Source organism: Anopheles merus, chromosome 3R (assembly GCF_017562075.2).
Source record: "Anopheles merus strain MAF chromosome 3R, AmerM5.1, whole genome shotgun sequence".
NCBI lineage: Eukaryota > Metazoa > Arthropoda > Insecta > Diptera > Culicidae > Anopheles > Anopheles merus.
Window position 1 is genome coordinate 9,580,393 of NC_054084.1, and position 19,702 is coordinate 9,600,094.

The 19,702-nt window shown below is 44.6% G+C and overlaps 1 protein-coding gene across 1 annotated transcript in view; it reads right to left on the reverse strand.

Moving 5' to 3' along the window:
- Positions 1 to 532: 532 nt before the first annotated feature.
- Positions 533 to 19,702, reverse strand: part of LOC121595210 (metallo-beta-lactamase domain-containing protein 1) — a 93,674-nt gene continuing 74,504 nt past the window's right edge. The window contains exon 5 of the mRNA XM_041918984.1: positions 533 to 7,076. Within this exon, the coding sequence (XP_041774918.1) occupies positions 6,733 to 7,076 (344 nt within the window). The 3' untranslated portion in view covers positions 533 to 6,732. The remainder of the gene's footprint in view (positions 7,077 to 19,702) is intronic.

Sequence of the window (19,702 nt, forward strand, 5' to 3'; positions counted from 1 at the left end):
CATTGTATTTGCCTTCTGCTTCCATCATGCATCATGTGACTTGCTTTGCCTTTTCTTTTCTCTTTTTTTTGCGTAATACATTAACTTTTTCATGTCTTTGCCATGCCTTTGCGTTGCCGTTTGCTCTGTTTTTTTCTGCTTGTTTTTATCTGCTTTTCGAAAATCTTTTTGATTACTGGCACTGCTAGTTTCCTGTTTTGTCTTTTTTTGCTGTTGCTTTTATGCTTTTTATGGCTGTATGTGTGTGTATGTGTATGTGAAAGTTTCAATTAATCATTCTCTTAGCGTCGCCGCCAATCTTGTGTGATCTGCTCAAAAGCAAACCACACTCAATCCATGTGGGCTTCTTCGGTGTGCGTATTATGTGAATTATTATATCCTTTCCTCCATTCTTTCTTCATCTTTTTTTAGTAGCTGTTTGTTGCTTGCATTTTTTTTATTGTTGTTGCCGAAGCTTGTCTGTATATTCCTGTAATGTATGCTCCTGTATGCTGGTTTCACTTTGTTTGTGCATTGTGAGTTTTTTTGTTGATGCGACTACTATTTCACACATACACTTTGTAGTGTTTTGTTTGTGTTTGGTTTGGGTTTTTTTTCTTCTGCATGACAAATACTGCTTTTTTTAGCCGTTCTATTTCACGCCATTCAAGATTGGTCGGCACGTTACATTGTTGTCCACTGCTCACCCTCTTCTGTATCACTGGCACTAACATCCTTCCATTACGATATTATTGTTTGTAACTGGTGTGTGTACGTGTGCGTCTGTGTGCTTATGTGACACGCTTCCGTGTTACCGCAAAACCGAGCAGAGCAAGACATTACGTTTTGCACTGTCCTTCATCTGCACTTGATGGATGTTGTTTTTATCACCTGATTTTGTATTGTTTTTTTTTTTTGTTTTGTCCCTCCTTTTGCTGGTGTTGTGACATTTTCACACTACCAAAGGATGTGTTTTGCCTGCCCTGCATTATGTCATACACTGAATGCTGCTTTTTGCTAGAGCCTTCCTGATGTAAGCCGCCAGCTGAAGCCATGTAATCACTGCCTAATGCCTTTTCCTCCCATTTCCTTAATGCTCGTTCTACAAACGCCAACATTTATGCAATCCGCATAGCACACTCGCTATTAGATTACGTTTCATTCAAGGTCTATTGAAAAAAAGAGGTCGCTGCATCCGGCGTCATTTGAAGACGATACCGTGGGAGCGGTTTGAGAGTTGGAGTAGAACAGTGTATACAAAACAGTGCGCATCGCAGCATACTCGGGCGTAATTCGACAGCATGTGTCGTAAGATTAATATCTTTATACTGCTGGTTTGCACGGTGTTGGTTTGTTTGCAGCCACCTTCTAGCCGAACTGCCAGCTGTGTTCAAAGCAGTGGCCCGAGCAACGACCTCTGAGTTAAACAGACCTTCACTGCATTCCTCCCACTAACTCTAACGCGTTATTTTCCTTTTTTTTTTGTCCCATTTTCATCATTCACAGTACACATTGGGGGCGGGTTTTAGCAGCTAAAGATTAGTTGTTTCCGATCGTTTGTGTTATAATTTTTCATCTGAATCGACTACTCTCCTAAAACCTTTCCTATGCTGTATGTTTTGTGTATTTGTTTGCGTGTATGTGTATTTAATGTGTTTACTGAGAGCTGCTCAGGGCCATTCGGTCGTTAATATTGTCCGAAATGGTTCTGCGCGTTCTCGCATTTAACAAGTACAAGCTTAAATAATGTATCAATTACTCGCCTTCAACATACATGCTACGACACTTTTTCTTCTGCCTTTTCTTCTTCTTCTTCATGCGTTTTACTTCTTTCCTCGCATTGTTCGCATTACTAGCATTCACTTCCTTTCTATTGTTGCTTTATAAGATATATTGTATTTTGTTTTGCTTTTCTTGTTTTAAGTATAATTTTTATATGTTTTGTTTGCTTTTTTGCGTTTTTGCTTGCTTGCTTGCCTCATTTGTATTTTTCAACAAACGTATGCGCGCACTCGCTTACTTTGCACTACTCGCCACACTGTAACGTCTTTCTCGTTTTATATATATAATATATATTTATATGTATAGGGTTTTGCGTATTCATTTACTAGTGTGTATGTGTGTATATATGGGATCTTTCGTTCTTTTTATTTTGCATACTTGTATTCTGCACACTGCCTTCAACATTGTTTTCCCAATGTCTTCCCTACAATCTATATATCGTTCCCATTCTTTATCGTAACCTTATCTTTCACACACACACACGTTCATGATAACATGATAGAGTAATTATATATGCTACGTTTAGTCACACTACATTTTTTTGTGAAATAGTTTTACTTCTTCTACGACCTTAATGCTCTCCTCTTCCTTACTTCTTCTACTGCTTGCTGCTTTTACAAACACTACTATAATTCGCCAGCGAGGGCGGTACATATGGATTTTATTGATTTTACTTCTCTCTCTCTTTTCGCGTCCCATTTCATTTCTTTTTTGCGCCTTCCTTTGTGCTCTCTATCATTATCTTCGCCCACCACAACGCATCAAAGCTCCACGAGCACGCACTGGCCCGGCCACTCCCGGCCCACTGGCCTCTCACTATACTAACGGTCAAATTATTGTTTTAAGTGTTCCGTTTCCTGCCTGCACAGTTCCCAACCCTCACACACACACACACTTCCGGCACAACTTGGCGGCACTACGCATTGTACCGCATTCCTATTCATCGGCATAACATGCCCCATTGTGATCGTCAGCATGTGTGACCTACATGTCCTTTTCCTTCTTTTTTACCTGCTCTTTTCTACTGTCACTTCCTTCAACAGGGATTTGCAACCATTCGTTCTTGTTTTTTTTTTGTGTGTTTTTTCTGTATTTGTTCCTTTCCTTTCACCAAGAGCGAGCGCATCATGCTGCTCGCCTTGTTGTGTAAGTTCAACATCATCATCATTAAATCAGTTTTGCATAAGGTTATGTTTTGCTTACCATGTGTTTTATAGGAAACAATTAAACATTTGTGTGTGTGTGTCTTGCTGTGTTTTGTTTTGCTCTGCTTGTTTTAATCGCTATTTTAAATGCTGCAAACTACTCAAGAGCTAAATGCGCCTTTTGTCGTCTCCCGCTGTTGTCTTCTGTCTTGTGTATATCCATACATAGTAGTTGTATATATGTACTGTAAGTTTTAAGTGTGCCTGTATGTATATATGTATATGTTCTATATGCTTGTATGCTTGTCTTGTTTACGCATAAATATTCCGCTTAGTAGAAAATCGTGTTTGCCAGGCTTTCTCCTTTTTTTGCCGCTTGTTGTTGTTATAATGCTGTAGCGGGGAGGAGAAATTTCATTTTCTTTTCCAAATCACTTCACTAATTCTACCACCTCCTGATCCAACTCTCCTTCTTCCTTCTATCTCTCTATTATTACTTAACTCGTAACGTTTACTAAATGTTTCTAAATACGCTAATTGTTTTGCTTACCATTACTAAAACGTCATTACTCGTTACAGTTTTCGGTTTTTTGTTTTGCTGTTTGCCAGGGGTTTTGCTTCCTTCCATTTTTTGTTTTACGTGACTGGTTCATTCACGTTCCTTACCGACTAGTAGTAATAGTAGTAGTTATATCTTTTTTTTTTTTTAGTTTTCGGATCCAAGTGGTGTAAAATTGGGCGCCCCATTCCCGCCAGCCAGGAGGCGCGGAGTCGATCTTAGTCTCCGCCAAGGAGCTGGGGCGCCCCTTTGCGCCTTAAAAAGGGGTTTTGCACTTACGCTGCTAGTTTAATTACTGCGATTGATGATTTGTTGATGATTCATGAGATGATTACATTGCTGTATAATTTATATATATATATATATATATATTTGTATATATATGTGTGTTTGTGTATATATAACTCTTATTCGATTATTCATTACTTGTTTCTTGCAATTTGTTGCTTTGTTTTATGTGTGTACGTGTGTTTGCTTTTTGTTTTGTTGTTTTGTTTTTTAAGAACTAAACATTCATTATACGAAGATTTAATGCATTTTACGCTTTGCTGTATATATTATCCTGTCGCTGCTGCTGTGTTCTACTGCCACCGTGGGCACATATTGCTACTGTGTATATAGTTGTGTGTCTATGTATGTGTGAGTGATGCTTTGTGTACGTTTGTGTGTGTGTGTGTGTGTGTGTTTGTATTCGAAACAACTAGCCAAGCTATACTATTACCGCCTGGGGCATCCTTCACACTACCAGATGCACTACCAGTGACTGTAGTGTTTTAATAAGTTGTATGCAGTTTTGCAGTGCCCCCCGCTCTGGGAGAGCTGTTGTCTTCAAAAAGTTGGCAAATCGGTAGAAGCATCATCGTTTAAAGAAGGCATCAGGTGTATGGGTGAGCGTGTGTGTGTGTGTGTGCGTGTGATCACCGGACCACTTGAGCGTACCTTCTGTTCCCTTGTTTAAGCAGAAGGGTCCGACTGAAGGGAGCGGCGCCACCAACGCCACACCACCACCGCCACCATTATCCCTGTCTGTAAGCCCATAGATTTCAAATCGTGTATGTGTGTGGTGGTGTTTGTGTGTACAGATATATGCGTATGTTTGTGGGTTGGCTGTTGCGAGTGTGACTGTGTCTCCCACGTGTCATCACGTTCACTACATAAATGGCGTGGCTTAGCACAAAGATCAAGATCAGCAGATTTTCCCCTACATGGGAGGTTTTGTTGTGGGTGTCTAGTTTACTTCTTTTGTTTTTTTTCCGTTTGTTGCTTGTTTCATTTGTTTACTTTGCACAACCTTTTTCAAAATTGGTACCATTGGTTTTCCGTGTGTTTTTTTAATTCTTTTTAAATGTGTGAGTTTTGGATGCAAGTAAAGTAAGTGTTGTCCAGTTGTTTTATTTGTTTAGTTCATGTGTTTTGCCGTTCACAGTACGAAGTATCCACGCTTTGCTATGTATCCTTCTGCCGATGTATAAACATTTACTATCTTTGCTGTGTGTGTTGCTGTGTATGACGTGGTTGTGTTTTGTGTGTTCTTGTCTCCCTCGCCATTTTTCATTCGCTTGTAGTTTAAGAAACATTTTTTTTTTGTTTGAAACTCTAAGTCCACTAACGTTTACATGTATGATCAATAAACTGCTTATTTAATATCGTGTAGTTATGTAAATTGTGTATGTATTCTTTCATTCCAAATGCCATCCCTCCTCGTCTCCGCGGCTCTTGGCTTCTTTCGCATTGAAAGCTAGGTTGTGGTTTTACACAAACAAAGGGGTTTTTGTTTTGTTTTGTTAAAACCATAAAGCATAGGTATGTAAGTTTGTTTTCCTCTTTCTTTCTCTGTTTCTCATAAAGCTTGCGTCTGCAACAATCGGCATCGTTGCCGTCCGTTCTGTCAGAACGTTTCCGTAGGAGTGGTTTTGTTTTGTATTTTTTCTTTTTTTTTATCTCTCTCTATTTGCTCCATCAACTGCACTCTCGCAAAACTGTGCGCAACTGTGCGTTTTGGGGATGTTTTGTTTCTTTTTAGGATTTTCAGGGGAGGGATAGCCGAGCTACCGAACGTTCGCGGTAAACCCAACCGAACATCAATCTCCCGGTTTGCGCAAACTTCGAGTGGGAAGCAAACCGGCAAAGGATACGGAAATAAGCGGTAAAAAAGCGATCAATCGCAAGCATTTCTACAATCCCGCTTTGCTCAACCAACAATGCAATAATGCACGGTAAACCTCGTAACCTCCGACTGGCTCGTCTAGCGCGCAAGACGAGCCGTCCTCTTGCTTTCCTGAAATTGCTTTGCCCCACATCTTCCATTTTCCCTACACAAATGCATCCCAACCATGAAGCGAACGCAATCAAGCGCTACTCCGTTCGTTCTACTTGTGTGTTTTTGTTTAAAGCGACTAGCATTTGCTGCAACCAGCTTTGTCAGCCAGCAAAATGCGCATACAACTGCATATAACGATGTAAAAAGGAGAGAGCGGAGATAAAAAAAAACGCAAAACATTCTGTAACCGGGTTCCGGGCTTCGACACAAACAACAATTAACTCTGCCGACTAACAATTAGGTAGGTAACTGTTTGTTTCTTTGTTTTGCGTGTTTTGTTTTGTTTTCTTTACGATTAATGCAACCAGATTAATTATTTGTAACACATTGTGTATAGTAAACCGCTCACCACTTGGTGACGGCGGGCTGAGCGCGATCCATTAATCCTTGCGGAGAATTAATGAACGCTTTTTTTCAGCGGGCCCCTTGTTTTTTTTTTTTTGCTTTTTGGGGTTTTTGCCATTACATTGAACAACACTATGAACGAACAATCGATAATTTGTAATGCACAATGATAGCAATGTGTTTTTTCTTGTTCAGATACACTGATAATAATCATATTGAATAGTCACTTATATTAATACCTTTTTCATGTTTGCCTTTTGCTTCCCCGTTTTGCATCGCATATTGTATTTGTTTGCAATAGTACTCTTTTTTTTCCAATGATCAAAGTTTCGTACAGAAACAAGAGAAAACAGACCGCAACAGAGCGGAAATCAAACGGAATAGTGTATCAACACTTGCTTGCGGCGTTTCAAATGCGCGTGCGTTCATAATTCAGCATATAAAAACAACACACACGCACACGTTTAACGATAAACTCGAGCACGAAACATTGTTAACAAATAAAACGTGCATCACCCTTTACAGGTTTCTTTTTTTTTCGCCTGTTCCTGATCATTCATTCATACCAGAAAGCTACACACGAATTCCCAATCCAGCGCTCGTTAAATAACATCACCCTCGGTTGACGGTCCTGCCTGGTCCTGCTGTTTGTTCAGCTTCTCGCGTACCGACGCATCGACCCGGAAGGGTCCACCGTGGCCCGGGATGATCCAGCCGGCCAGGCTGGCAATGCGGGCGCGATGGATGCGCTGGGCGCGGGGATCTTCGCTGCCCGCCTCAAGCCACAGCCGCTCGTCCTCGATGTCCTGCCGCCGCTCGAACAGATCGCCTGCGATGGCAACCGGGCGTTCGTCCAGGTTGCTCTTTGCTACCAGCACCGTCACGCAGGACAGCGTGTGGCCCGGTGTGGCCTGAATTTCGATGTCATCCGTCAGTCGGTAGGGGCCTGCAAGAAGAAGGGCGAACAAAGAAACGCGAGAGGTTTGAAAATGAGGGTTTTTTGAACGACGGCCAAACATGGGTAATGAATGCAAAACGAGAAGGGGGATAACTGTCACCTAGAGGTGACTACTATCGATTGGTCAAAAGTGGCGATGCTCGAACACCCATTATTGACAGCCGGGGTGGTTTGACACAGGCATGCGGCATGGGTGGGATTATTAATAGGTCTATCTTCTGTATCGGGCTGTCGCTACGGTTTTTGTTACAGCTTACACAGTGACGTTGCTGTCATAACAGTAGATTGCAATGAGCCGGCCCAGTTGACAGACCGCGACAGTAGCCGGGGCAGAGATAAAAGCGGCGAAATGTCCGACCAACGTCTTCTGAACTTTTGCAAACTCCAACACTCTGCAGCGACTATATCCATCAACACTCCGTGAACGCTTATTTGATGAGACAGAGCGATACGCCCTACGCTGCAGCAGCACTTCTTTGTCTGGGTCGGGCTGCTCATAAACATTTATCCCCGGGGGGCGCCCAATTTCCCGACCCGATCTCCTGCCCGACTGACGCAGGATCCGACCATGAAGATTACCATCATGATGGCCATGCGGAGGTACCTTCTTCCATCCGTTCGATGGCCTATCTATCCGATGATAGCTGCCGACGGATGAAACTACTAGCTTTCCATTCACGTACCGTACCATGAAAACTTCCCTCCTCCTCGCCGAGGTCCTTTTGCCCGTCTCTGACCACAGAGCACGCAGCAGCAGCAGCAGCCGAAGCGCCGGCAAAAAGCAGAAAGTTCATTTCGGTGAACTTTCCACCGCACTGCAGGGTTCCGCGTGCTGTACGCCCAATGTGCGCCGCCGACTCCTGCAGTGCATACGTACATTTGCATACAACCAGAAAGCACCCGACCAGCGCTCACCGCAGGAGGGGCGATGAAGGGGCAGCAACTGGAGTAGTAACGAGAAGGATGGGAATGCCTTTACTCATCGCTGCACACCCCCCCACCCAAAAAAAAAAAAAACAAGGTAGAGCGAGCGGGCAGCTATCCTGCAGTTTTCGTCTAAGGCTTTGTTGCAACAAATTATTACATCGCCCCGAAAGTTCATTGGCGCCCGGGCAGGCGCGCAAGCAGAATGCGCACCGCGCGTAATTGGTTTTCGTTCAGTTCAGTCTCCCTCCCGGGTGCTCCCGTTCCGTCCCCTTTTGCTAGGAAAAATTCGGAAGCTCAGTTTCGGAAATTCCCATGACGCTGTGTGTGTGTGTGCCCCACGGTGTGTTGTTTGAACGAGATGAGAAAATGAAGCTGCCAGCGATGCCGGGATCAGGCTCCGGTCGCGCGCACTGCAATGATGAAAATTGAATACTTTGATGCTGATTAAATATTCCAATCAGTGTGATCCCAGCAACAGTTTGCAGCGTTTTTCATCACATTTGCATGGGAAGCGGTTTGTTTAATTTAAAATAAAGGAGCTTTTACGTCAGGATAAGCTTGCCGCCCGGGGTTGAAAGGTTGGAATTGTACCAGCATTGCATACTTGCAGGCGTTTTTTTTTACACTCTACAAAAGAAAGTTCACGATTGATGCTAAACTCTTCAATGAATCGCTCAATTTTAGCACTTTTTCGTTTAACAGTTCTATTCCCAGAGTGATGATACTCATTATCTCACTGCAAACCTAGCAATTGTTTCACGTTTGCACCTACCAATCAGGGTACAAATATTAAAATAGCAATTACCAGTTGCATTTGCATTTGCAGCACAATGCAAACAGTTCGGGGCGTGATTTCAAATCAAATTAACACCTTTGCCCCAAATCAATGGCCATTACCTCCCGCACGCACACACACTCACTCTTCCAGATAACGGCCAATGGTGACGCATATGTCGCCCGTGCTTCTTACACATTAGCGGAAGAGTGAATTCGGTCCAGTGCCGTTGCAATTAACGGTAATTGAATTCCATCAATTGCTCCACAACGCAACGTCCATGTACGCTAATCGTACACGGACGTAAGCTACATTTAGTTGTCAGGTATTAATGCGTCCATCTAAAACACTTTACCCGTGCGGCGTTTCGAGCGCTTTCCCCGCTAGGTCTATAATTTCCTATGCAGGCGTGCATCGAATCATAACTCTGGATGACACCAATTCCATTGCCTGGGACGCTCGGTGCCCGGGTAATACTCGGCTGTGAATGTTTGATTTGATTTGATGTCGTGATTGAATCGTCGTGATCGTTTGGTCCTTCCAACGGCGCATCGATTTGTAATGAAATTTGTAATCAGTTACACAGATTTCCTCCACACTGCGAGCAGCACAGACAAACCATACCCTTCACTGCAAGTTGATGATTAATTCTAGGAACTTTAGCTTCTCTCGCCTAAAGAATGCATGATCCATCCGACGCGATAATACGAGCCATTTCGATCAAACATCAAACCCTAACCACTCCTTTTCCAACTTGGACTGGGTACTGAATTGAAAAGGCGAGTGGATCGAAAATTACTAACTTCAATCAACTCAACAACAAGTGCCACACACATACATACACACACTCGATGACAGTGGGGATGACAATCGCATGCGGGCACAATACCGAACGCTCCGGAAGCTCTGCTTGATCCAGCGCCGTAACCGAGCGCTCTCGGAACATTGAAATTAAGCATTCCATTCAAATTCAGTCCGACCGGCAACCGACCTAGGACCGGCGGTACTTTCCTAGGCACTGCTCCTCCACCGACCGTTCGAATGAAAGCCGATCCGTACATGACGTGCACCGGGTTATACCTGGCCCAACCTGCCCCAAAACACCCGAGAGCACAGGAAGTTCGCTTTGAAGTGTAGTGATGCGTATTAAATTGTAAACTCCAGCTCGACGAGCGGTACTCGCCCAGCCATTCGACTGCCGCTTCGGTGCTCAATTCTTCTGCCCGCCTCACGCACTCAACCTTCAATCTCCAGCACGGTACTCCACACACCAGCGCGCGCGCTAGTCGCCAGAGACAAGGGTAAAATATTAATGTTTCTCTAAAAGCGTCCAACAGCGATTGCATTAATATTTCAACCGAAAGCTTAGAGTTGTGTCCCTCCAGGGGTGGGAATGATATGGGGGAGGGGGGATAAAGGAGAGAATGCGTCGTGCACTCCCGGTGTACAGTGGGAACAGTCACCGGGGAGTCACCGGGACACCTTCCCATCCAGCCCCGTACTCTTTAGCCCCAAAATTTTTCCGTTTATTTGCTGCCCGATGATAGCAGCGCGCCACACAAACTCGGGCGATAAATACATGTTACGAAGCGAAAAAGAGGGGCTATTTTATTTTCTCACTTTTCACCTTTCAAAACCCTCCCGTCTCCTTCCCGTCCTTCTCCTCCGGCCGGAAAAATTACTGATGCCATCAGCATACATACACGGCGGTGTACGTGCCGCACCGCGTGTGCAGGGCAATTTCCCGCCCAGTAAGTAACTGATTCGGCGGGTCGGGGAAATCTTGATTACTGTTTGCCGATTTAAGCGTGTGTGTGTGTGTGTCTCTGTCCGTGTACTTGTGTGTAAAAGGAAGGAAAGTATGAGACCGGACAAATGGTTCCGTTCCCAGGTTCGTGCCAGTCGAGCGGCTTCCTCCGGCTAACCGAACAGGGGTTTTTAAAGGGGGTCTTTAAAAAAAGAAACAAAAATGTTTTTCTTTCCTTCCCTGCGGGGCTGGGCGCGGCAGACAAAACCCTGAGACACACCGAATCAGACTGCTTTCCGGTTTTGGGTAAAGTAGGAGAGCTGGTTTCTTCGTAAAGCTGAGTGAAGAAAAGCGAGAGAGCAAAAAAAAACCTTCATAAACTCCCCATCCTGTCGTTCACGCAACTGCTGTGCGGTCCTTTATTTCCCGGTAGTCGGCTTTACTTTGCAAAAGTTTGCTTTTTATCGTTCCGGATATATTTTTTGTTTCATACTTCCCGCTCTCTGCATCCCTCCCCATAATTTATTGAAACTTACTCGAGGAGTCTTTAACGAGCGCTATTTCTGGTTGTAGCAAAGCATAAACATTTAGCAACAAACGGCCGGGTAACAACCCGCGCTGAGGACGAAGAATGCCATCCTGATGCCATCCTAGCTGTCGCTGGCATGATTTTTTCTTCTTTTTGTCTTCAGTTCTAAAGACGAAGTTCATCACGCTGCAGACCTCAGGTGTTTTTCCGAAGACACCCCGTCGACCCCACCGTTAAACGTAAATTAACGAACATCGGTTACCGAAAGCGGTATGTGAGTTGCCGGCAGAGCGTTAGTTAATATTTTTCCGCTGAAATACTTTCCCACTCCTTGGCAGGAGCGAGAAAATGTAGCGAGTTTGAAAACGATCGCAGCAGAGCAGGTAAAAACAACGCAAAAATATAACAAAAATACGAACCCACCTACAGGAGTTTTTCGGTACGGGCAAACACGGTTCTATCGCAAAAGGAAAACATGAACCAGGCTAATTGAAAAAAGCTTTATCCTAAAGCTGTAAACGATCCCGGTGTACCTTTTTTTTCCTCCGGGATAGATGGAACGAGAGAGCCAACGCAGCACAGATAGGTTGCTTCACACGATATTCAAATATTAATAAGCTAGCCCTCGGGATCGGTTAATGGTGGATGGATGGGTTTGCGTCCGAGGTATGTATTTTATGGCGGTTGTAACACACACAGGCTGCGCTGTTGTGTGGGCGCTTCGGCAGAAGTAACCAGATACACGAATTAATTCGCTGTACATTAATTTACGTGTTCGGGCGTGAAAGGCGTTCGGGTGTTACAGCATTCGGTACGATTGGTGGTGCGCTCAGAGTGGAAAAACATGTTACAACCCGCAAAGGGAAGAAAAAAAAAACATTTCAGGCTTAAATGTTACGCATAAAAGGCAAGGTAAGCAGCAGGCTTATTTATTCACCCAAGAAAGAAACAAGCTGTAAGGGTTGAAATTGGAGCCTATTTTCGAAGAATATTGAATAGCAAGAGTATTTTTTTCATAACTTTCGCGTGAGCGATAATGGAATAACATCCAATTAGGCAATTTTTTTTTCCTATCAGAAAATAAAAATCAATGTGAATAACCTTGGAAACCAAGATGCTTGGATTGCATGGATAGAGCGTTATGAAGCGCCTAAAGCTATGCAACATGTACAACATTATAACTAAATGTATGGAATGAACATATATTGCATAACTTTAGGCGTCCACGATGCTAAAAAAAATCAATATTTCAAGGATATTTTTATTTCCCTCTCTTGCGATAAAACTTAACATCAAACAACTAGCACCATTTCCATTATAAAACTAAATAGCTCAATTTATATCCTACATCATACTTTCTCTTGTGTATGGGAACAAATCCATACAAGCCAAACAACCCCAGCACCGTTCAATCACTGCACAACCGAAAACTATAAAGAACGCTCAATCAGGCGTGTAAAATCCCTATCCCGCTTTCCCGATTAGGATGCAGCGCGCCCCCTAGATCGGTGGATCCATTTTTCATCCCACCGGCACCCGAAGGAAATGATTTATAACTCACACCAGCGCTTCCGTTTCCGTTTACCATCGACCATTTTCAAACGCATTATGGCGTATATTTTCTTACTTCCCTTACCAAAGTAGCTAGCTATGATGCATGAAAGCTCATCAATTCCCAGTGTCCCAGGCGTTTGGAAGTGCTCCAACGCGGCTGAAGAAAACTGGAACGAAGGCAACCAAACTACGCCGATGCATCCAGCGGGTGTTGATCATGAAATAAATGCGTCAAATTTGTTTGCGAGTACAAAATAATGAGCATCGCACGAGCCTCGGGAAAGTGTGTGCCCATTTTCATTTTCCCTGTGCTGATCGGGATACACAAAAGAAAGAAACAAACATACACACAAAGTAGCACATTCTTTTCAATAAATTTGAAACCTTCCATAATGCTGTAACCTATGATTTTTTGCTCGCGCTTCAGTTTTGCGTCGCTTCGACGGGGAGGGTCGGTGATCGAAGGATAAATTGAATTCAGCCTGTGCAACTGTGGGTGTGGATGAGATGGAGTGGGGTTTAACCAAAAAAAAAGCGAAGGAAACACCATCACACTTCACCCTTATTCAACGGGCATTACGAATAGAAATCATTGAATGAATTGAAAACGATTTTATGTAATCGATGGATGACATAAATCGTCGTTAGAATTCGTCCCATCTCGATGGTCTCTACACCGATGGGGGTTTTTTTTTGTGTGTGAATCAAGAGTACCCTTACACACACAGATGCACACACACACAAATGGGAACGGTTCGTAAAGAAATCGTTCGATGGTTCAATTTATTCCACTCAGAGTAAAAATATACCCACTCTGCGCCACAAACGTGTTACGTCCCCTCTCTAGAGGAAAAAGAAAAGAGCAGATTGCCAATTGAAATGGCACTCAGCGGCCAAGTGCAAAAGCGTCTTTTTTTTTTCAGCGATAGGCCACCTCCGCGGGTGAACCCTGCGCTGCGAAGCGGAAACGGGACGCCAAAATGATTAATTATTAGCCGCCCGTTGGAAGGTATTATCCCGCGTGATATTCCATAAATTGTGTTCCCTTTTACCCACCGACGGGTGGGTTTTTGGTACGAAAACGAAAAACGGACGAGCGAACATAAACGTCCCCTCTCTGGAATGGCTGGAGCACCCGCGGGGGGGAAATGAGTGCCGCGAGGTGATTGAGTTTTTATTCTACGCCAATTTGTAGCGTTCGGTTGGAAGGGGGTGTAAATAAATATGCCACGAGATTGGTGCTGCACTATTTTGTGCGGATCATCGATAACAGTTCGTTGTGAGGGAAGGTAATTTTGAATGTTTTGGTTGGATGAAAGCTTAATGTTAAAGCTCGAAGATTATTATATAATATTCAGCTCAAAAGGTATTACTTTACTCAACTAAATAAGTTTTCAATTCATTTTGAATGCAACTATGTAAGAACGAACACAAAATTATGTTTCTGTAGTGTGCAAAAAAGGGTCTCAACCCCCTTCGACACACAAAAACAAGCAGGTTATATTTATGTAATTCCTAAACACGGTAAAAACTCCCATAAAAACTCGTTGAACATTGGAAAAACAAAATCACTGCTCCACTCGAGAAACTTTGTTCGCTGCACATTTTTATCCTCGCTGCAAGGAAAAACAAGCAAATTTCCCTCCACTGCAACTGCACCCCAAAAGCATTAACGCGCTTTGCTTTATCCCTCCAATAGGAACATTTTCCCTTCGACAGGAGAGTTAAACTTGCTGGGTACAATAAATCGTGTACAAATTCCGATAAGAAAATGGTAGATATTTTGTAGAGAGGGGATAAAAAAAACCCATCCCCAAAGCACTTCTTGAGCCTTTTTCTGGCAAAAAGACACTCAAAAAAAAAAGGCTCAGCTACACAAAATACATGGCGGGAAATATCACAAGAGCTTTTTGCCTTTCCAGGCGGCAACAACGCGAACAAGACAGATTCGATGGATTTTTCCCGGAAAGTTTGCTCTTTGTCGCTGGTGTTTGAATTTATTTCGCCGTTCGTGTTCGCCGGCTTACACAACCGGGTCGGGTGGGATGCGGTAGAAACACAGAAAAAAAGCATAAAGGTACTCGAAAAAAGATTACTCCAATTCTTTAAAAAAGAACATTAATTTATCCTTTCTGGTCCATTTTTCTTTGCCACCTCAGTTTTGCCATATTTTTCCACCTTTTCCCCGAAACGTATGGCTTTCCCTTAACGAGTTAACGTATTAATCCTTCCGCAAAGGCCGTGGAAAAGCCGGTGCCACTTTTTCCCGGGCTGTAAAATTGAACCACTAATGGAAACTGGCAGTCACACGATTCCGTTACGCATGTGGCCATCGGGTACTGGGGTACTGACCGGTTGATCATTGATTGAATTAACAAACAGAACGCAACAACGACAAAAAAAGCCTCCAAACCCAGGCGCCCAGGCCCGATAACTCTACCGAATTTCGTTCGCACCAAAATGTGATATTCAAATAAATAAAGAAATGCACTCCCGGGTGCGTCAGGACGGCCGCAATTTATAGCCCACCGAGTCCACGGACCTCCGAAACCAACCTCCCCTTCAATACATTAAACCAGCCCCCTTCAGACAGATCCATCCGGCGTGCACACCGACGACTGGCGGGTTATCGCGCACACCGAAGCGGAAATGGGGAGCGAAAAAAATATGACCACCGGAAAACCTTACGGAGGCAGGCGATGTTGTTGTTGCTGATGCTCCGGTCGATCGATTCATTTCAATTTCGACCAGTTTCGCAAAATACAGTCCGGTGAGGTGCGAGACAGTCCGCGGGTGTCACACTTTTGAGCATGGAGGGGGAAAGGAGCGGTTGTGAATATTGATTTATGGAAGCACTCACTCGCTCTCGCTTCGCTAGGGCGGAAAGCAGCAGCAGCACCAGGGTTTTCCGGACATCGGTTCGACCGTTAACTCCTCCCGCCTCCCAGCTAGTGGTCGCGCGGAGCATCAACGTGCCCGCTTAAGCGGAAGCTCGCTGACGTAAATTAAATCTTTTCACAGTATATCGAGCCAGTACCGGGGGCCAGTGTGTGAGAGTTGGAAAACGGCCACAGCAAAGTGGAAAGGATAGCACACCGGCACAAATGAAGCACTCCGGGGGGGGTAAGGTCAAATCGGTTTATAGTGTTTCCGAGGCCCTCCGATGTGTTTCACCTCGTAGGGGTGGTCCTGGCGCGGAGATAACGCCCGGCCCACAGAGTCGGGCCACTACCGCCGAGCGGGCAAAATAAAATCTAAATGCAAAGCATAGCAAACGGCGAGCGCTTCCGTGCGCTCTTCCGTCCGGTGTCTAAACATTGCCAATAAAGAAGTTTCAAAATAGGTAATTGCTTGCGAACGAGAGAGCGAACGAAGGGCGCTAAGAAACGCTGCACGCAAGCGGGCCCGGGCGAGTTTTGCGGCGAGTTTCCGGCTCACAAGTGGCACAATTCCAACCGAACCACAGTATGTGTTTGTGTGTCTGAGTGTGTAAATGTGTGTGTATGTGGCACACATTTGCTTCGACCACAAAATGACATTAAACCCAAGAAGGACGATGATATCCGACTCGGTACGGACCCGTTCAAGATGTTCGCACCCTTATATATATGTGCCTCTGTATCTATGTGGGTGTCTAGCAACGGCATGGTCCGAACAGATATATTGGTGGCATCTTTCCACGAGCATGTGCAGCATCAGAAGTGTGAATATTTATGGAATTCGTACTTTGCTGAACTTTCCACTTCCACTGCCTTGTGGCCGAACGGCCAACGGTTTTACCCGAGAGCTGTCCACCTGATAAAAACGGGCGACAAAACTTTCTCCATTGTGACAGGCACACAAACGCACACACACAAACACATTAGGTTCATCTTTGGCTTTCGCCGTTGGTGAGTGGGAAAATTTATCTACCACAAATAATCGAATATTTAAGAAGCCGGTCGAGAGGGTGTACATTTGGTGTGTGAACTCTCCGGCATCGGGCGGGTTGGTTTCAAACAGGTGAGAGTTGTCTTAAAGCGCAGCGCTACTCATAATAAGGCTATTTTCCCATGCAGATTGCATAACTTTTGGCGCTTGAAAGCACACTGATTGCATATCTCGTTGAATCACGAGCTCACCCCAAAAGTATGCAATGGTTTTAACTCGGCACGCCAAAAATTATGCAAATATCAGTGGCAAAACTGTTATACAAATTTAATTGGAAACAGACACAGCATTTTGACATCACAAACCATTAAAAACGACGCCATTTTTCCACCCTGCTTACACCACCACCAGGTGCACTCATTTTCGACCACAAAATCGAGTCATCGGGTAAATTGAAACTACATTATGGACAAGCATTTCATCACTCGCTCACGCCCGGAATGTCGTCGCACAGTCGCGCTTGGTTCGGCAATCAATTTGCGGTCCCCGGGTCATTTACGTACCTAGGGCCCGGCGCGGCCCAGGGACACTGATTTTCATCATAATTATCAAACTAACTAAACGTAATGTGCCCCGCCCCGCTCGCAGGCCACTCATAGCAGGTCAGCCACCTGATGATGGAGCCTGCCGGAAGGCACTGCAGCCTCGTACTACCAATTTATTACCCCGAGAACGTCCGAGTTTGCGCTTGCGTTTGCAAAATTAAATAGGGTTCTTTGAAATTATAAATTAGATTCACCGGGCTGCGATCGATCCAGGGGTCTAATGCAGTGAAGCGTGTAGTGGGAAAGAGGCAGAAATGCCCTATCATCCTTCATCCTCTGCCCACGATAATGGAACGATCAAATTGAACTCGAAATTACTCACCGTGCCCTAGAGCTGTGCTGGTTGGATTTGCTCGTTCGCCCAATATGAGCTGCCTGCTCTAATTCCACGAACAATCGCAGATTTGGAGGGTTTTGGTTCTGTTGCACCGATTACTTATGCACCTTAATTTTGCAATGCCATAGTATAGTATTTGTGTGTGTGCCGGTGGTGGTTTCGACAGTTTGCATCGATGATTTGAAAATTGCAATAATACAAACAGCGACGGTAAGCGATTGCTTTATCTCCTACATTAGGCCCTTTCGCTCCGATAGCATTCGAAGTGCTGTGTTTTATGGTAAGCTTACTAATCCGGGCATAATGGCACTACTATGAGCAAAGATAAGCAAATAGATGATGCCAACCCGCCATTAAATGGACATCGTAAATAAGTGCAATTTAGCGAACCACCTTCAACTCACATAAAGAAGACGATTCGATTTAGGCCGTTTGGTCCCTCCCGTTCGCGCAGCAGCAGCAAGATGAAACTACTTTCCCGCTGCCCTTTCCCAGGCTCAAGCAGATCATCTGGCGATGCTTTGTCTTTAACACCCTCGCACTAACCGAAGATATATGCTACGGTCGAGGATTTATGCCCAAACTCCTCGGTGTGCTCTTATCGCATCGCATCGTCCCTCCGCGCCCGGGCCTGAAAGAAAAGACTGGTGCGTGGAAATCACGGGGACACCCTCCCATTAGTTCCGGCACCGTTGGTGTCGTTTATCAAACTTAATTACAAACACACCCACGCACACACATAATAGTCTTAAGCACACGGCACAAACACACAACACACTCCCACCGCCACACAAACACAAACAACGGCATTAGACGCAATTAACGCATCCAAATTCGTTTCAGCTAAAACTTTGCCGTTTGCCGGGCTCAAGAGAGAGATAGAGAGAGACAGCGAAACCGCGACTTACGCGGAAACCCCCCATCGGTAAGGAAAATTGCAGACCACACTTGCAAAATGGCGCCAGTGTTTATTCGGCAACGGGCAGCTGCAACATAAATAAGGTGAAAGGGAAAGAAAGCATGAAGCCCACAGCAAACAAAACGAGCGAAAAAGCGGGAAGGAAAATACGAACAAAGTTCTCCTACTCTCTTAAAAAAAAAAGAAGAATTTCATCCATGAAAAGCATTATGCTCTTACCGTCCTCGAACAAAAACAAAAAAATGGGGGGAAGAACACAAGAAATCCTTCCACACGAACAAAATAACGTCGTCAGCAGCCGAAAAGGGGAGAAGGGAAACCACGGGGGAAGGGGGGCGCCGCCAGTGGGCGCGTAATTGAAGAAATTATGAGCCCAAAATTGATCCTTGAGTTAAGCGCTCGTAAAACCACGTGGGCGCACGCAAGAGGCGCCGCGCAAACGTAGCGACGCCAAAACCCGAATCCAGACCGAGGCCGCACACTTCCACTTAGCACAGAGTGCAATCACAAAGTTGCCAATGTGGCCGGTTTTTGTGCTTGGTTTTCCATCCCATCCTTCCCCTCCCTCGACGCGACTCGACGGTGTGTCCTGCCAATAAGCAAGTAAGCAGCGCAAGCAAGCGAGCAAAGGAGCGGAAAGAAAAACGGCAAACTCCCCTGCGGTCTTCCAGCACGGAAAAAATCATGCCTCGAATAAAACTGGAAGGAAAATGCAACGGAAAAAGCCCACACCACCAACCCATATTGGGGGTAGTGTTGGGAATTTCGTTAAAAAAAGGAACGGAACGGAACTAGTTCATTTTTCAAAAAGAACGGAACTTGAACCTGGGGTGCAAATGAACCGACCCAGGGCTTAGAAGCAAAACTGTGATCCGGGGGGGGGGGGGGTGTTACTTGAGACAGGATATGAAAAGGCGTTTCTTAAATCATCATGCTGAAATCACCAAATCCAGATGGGTTCAACCTGATGTCCAGTAAGCTGTACCAGCTGTGCCAATATAAAGCATGCATTTATTATCTAGCATTTTTTAAACTTTTTAGATGTGACGACCATTTTCGGTCAAAGCCTTCCTGTACCACTAATAGGCTTGACTATCAGTAACTTAAATGCCCATAGCAGGATAATCATCCCAGCGTATGGGGACACGATCCATTCGAGGCTTTTACCCATGCCGATGTTATTGAGTGGTAGGAGTTGACGATTGTATCACGAGATTGACTAATTATTTGAATTTCACTTACTACTTAGAACAAATAGTTTTTTTTTTCACATAAATCGTTTACAACATCACGGCACTCAAACGGTTGTCGAATGAAACAGAATGCTTTGAATCGAATGACTAAATATTGG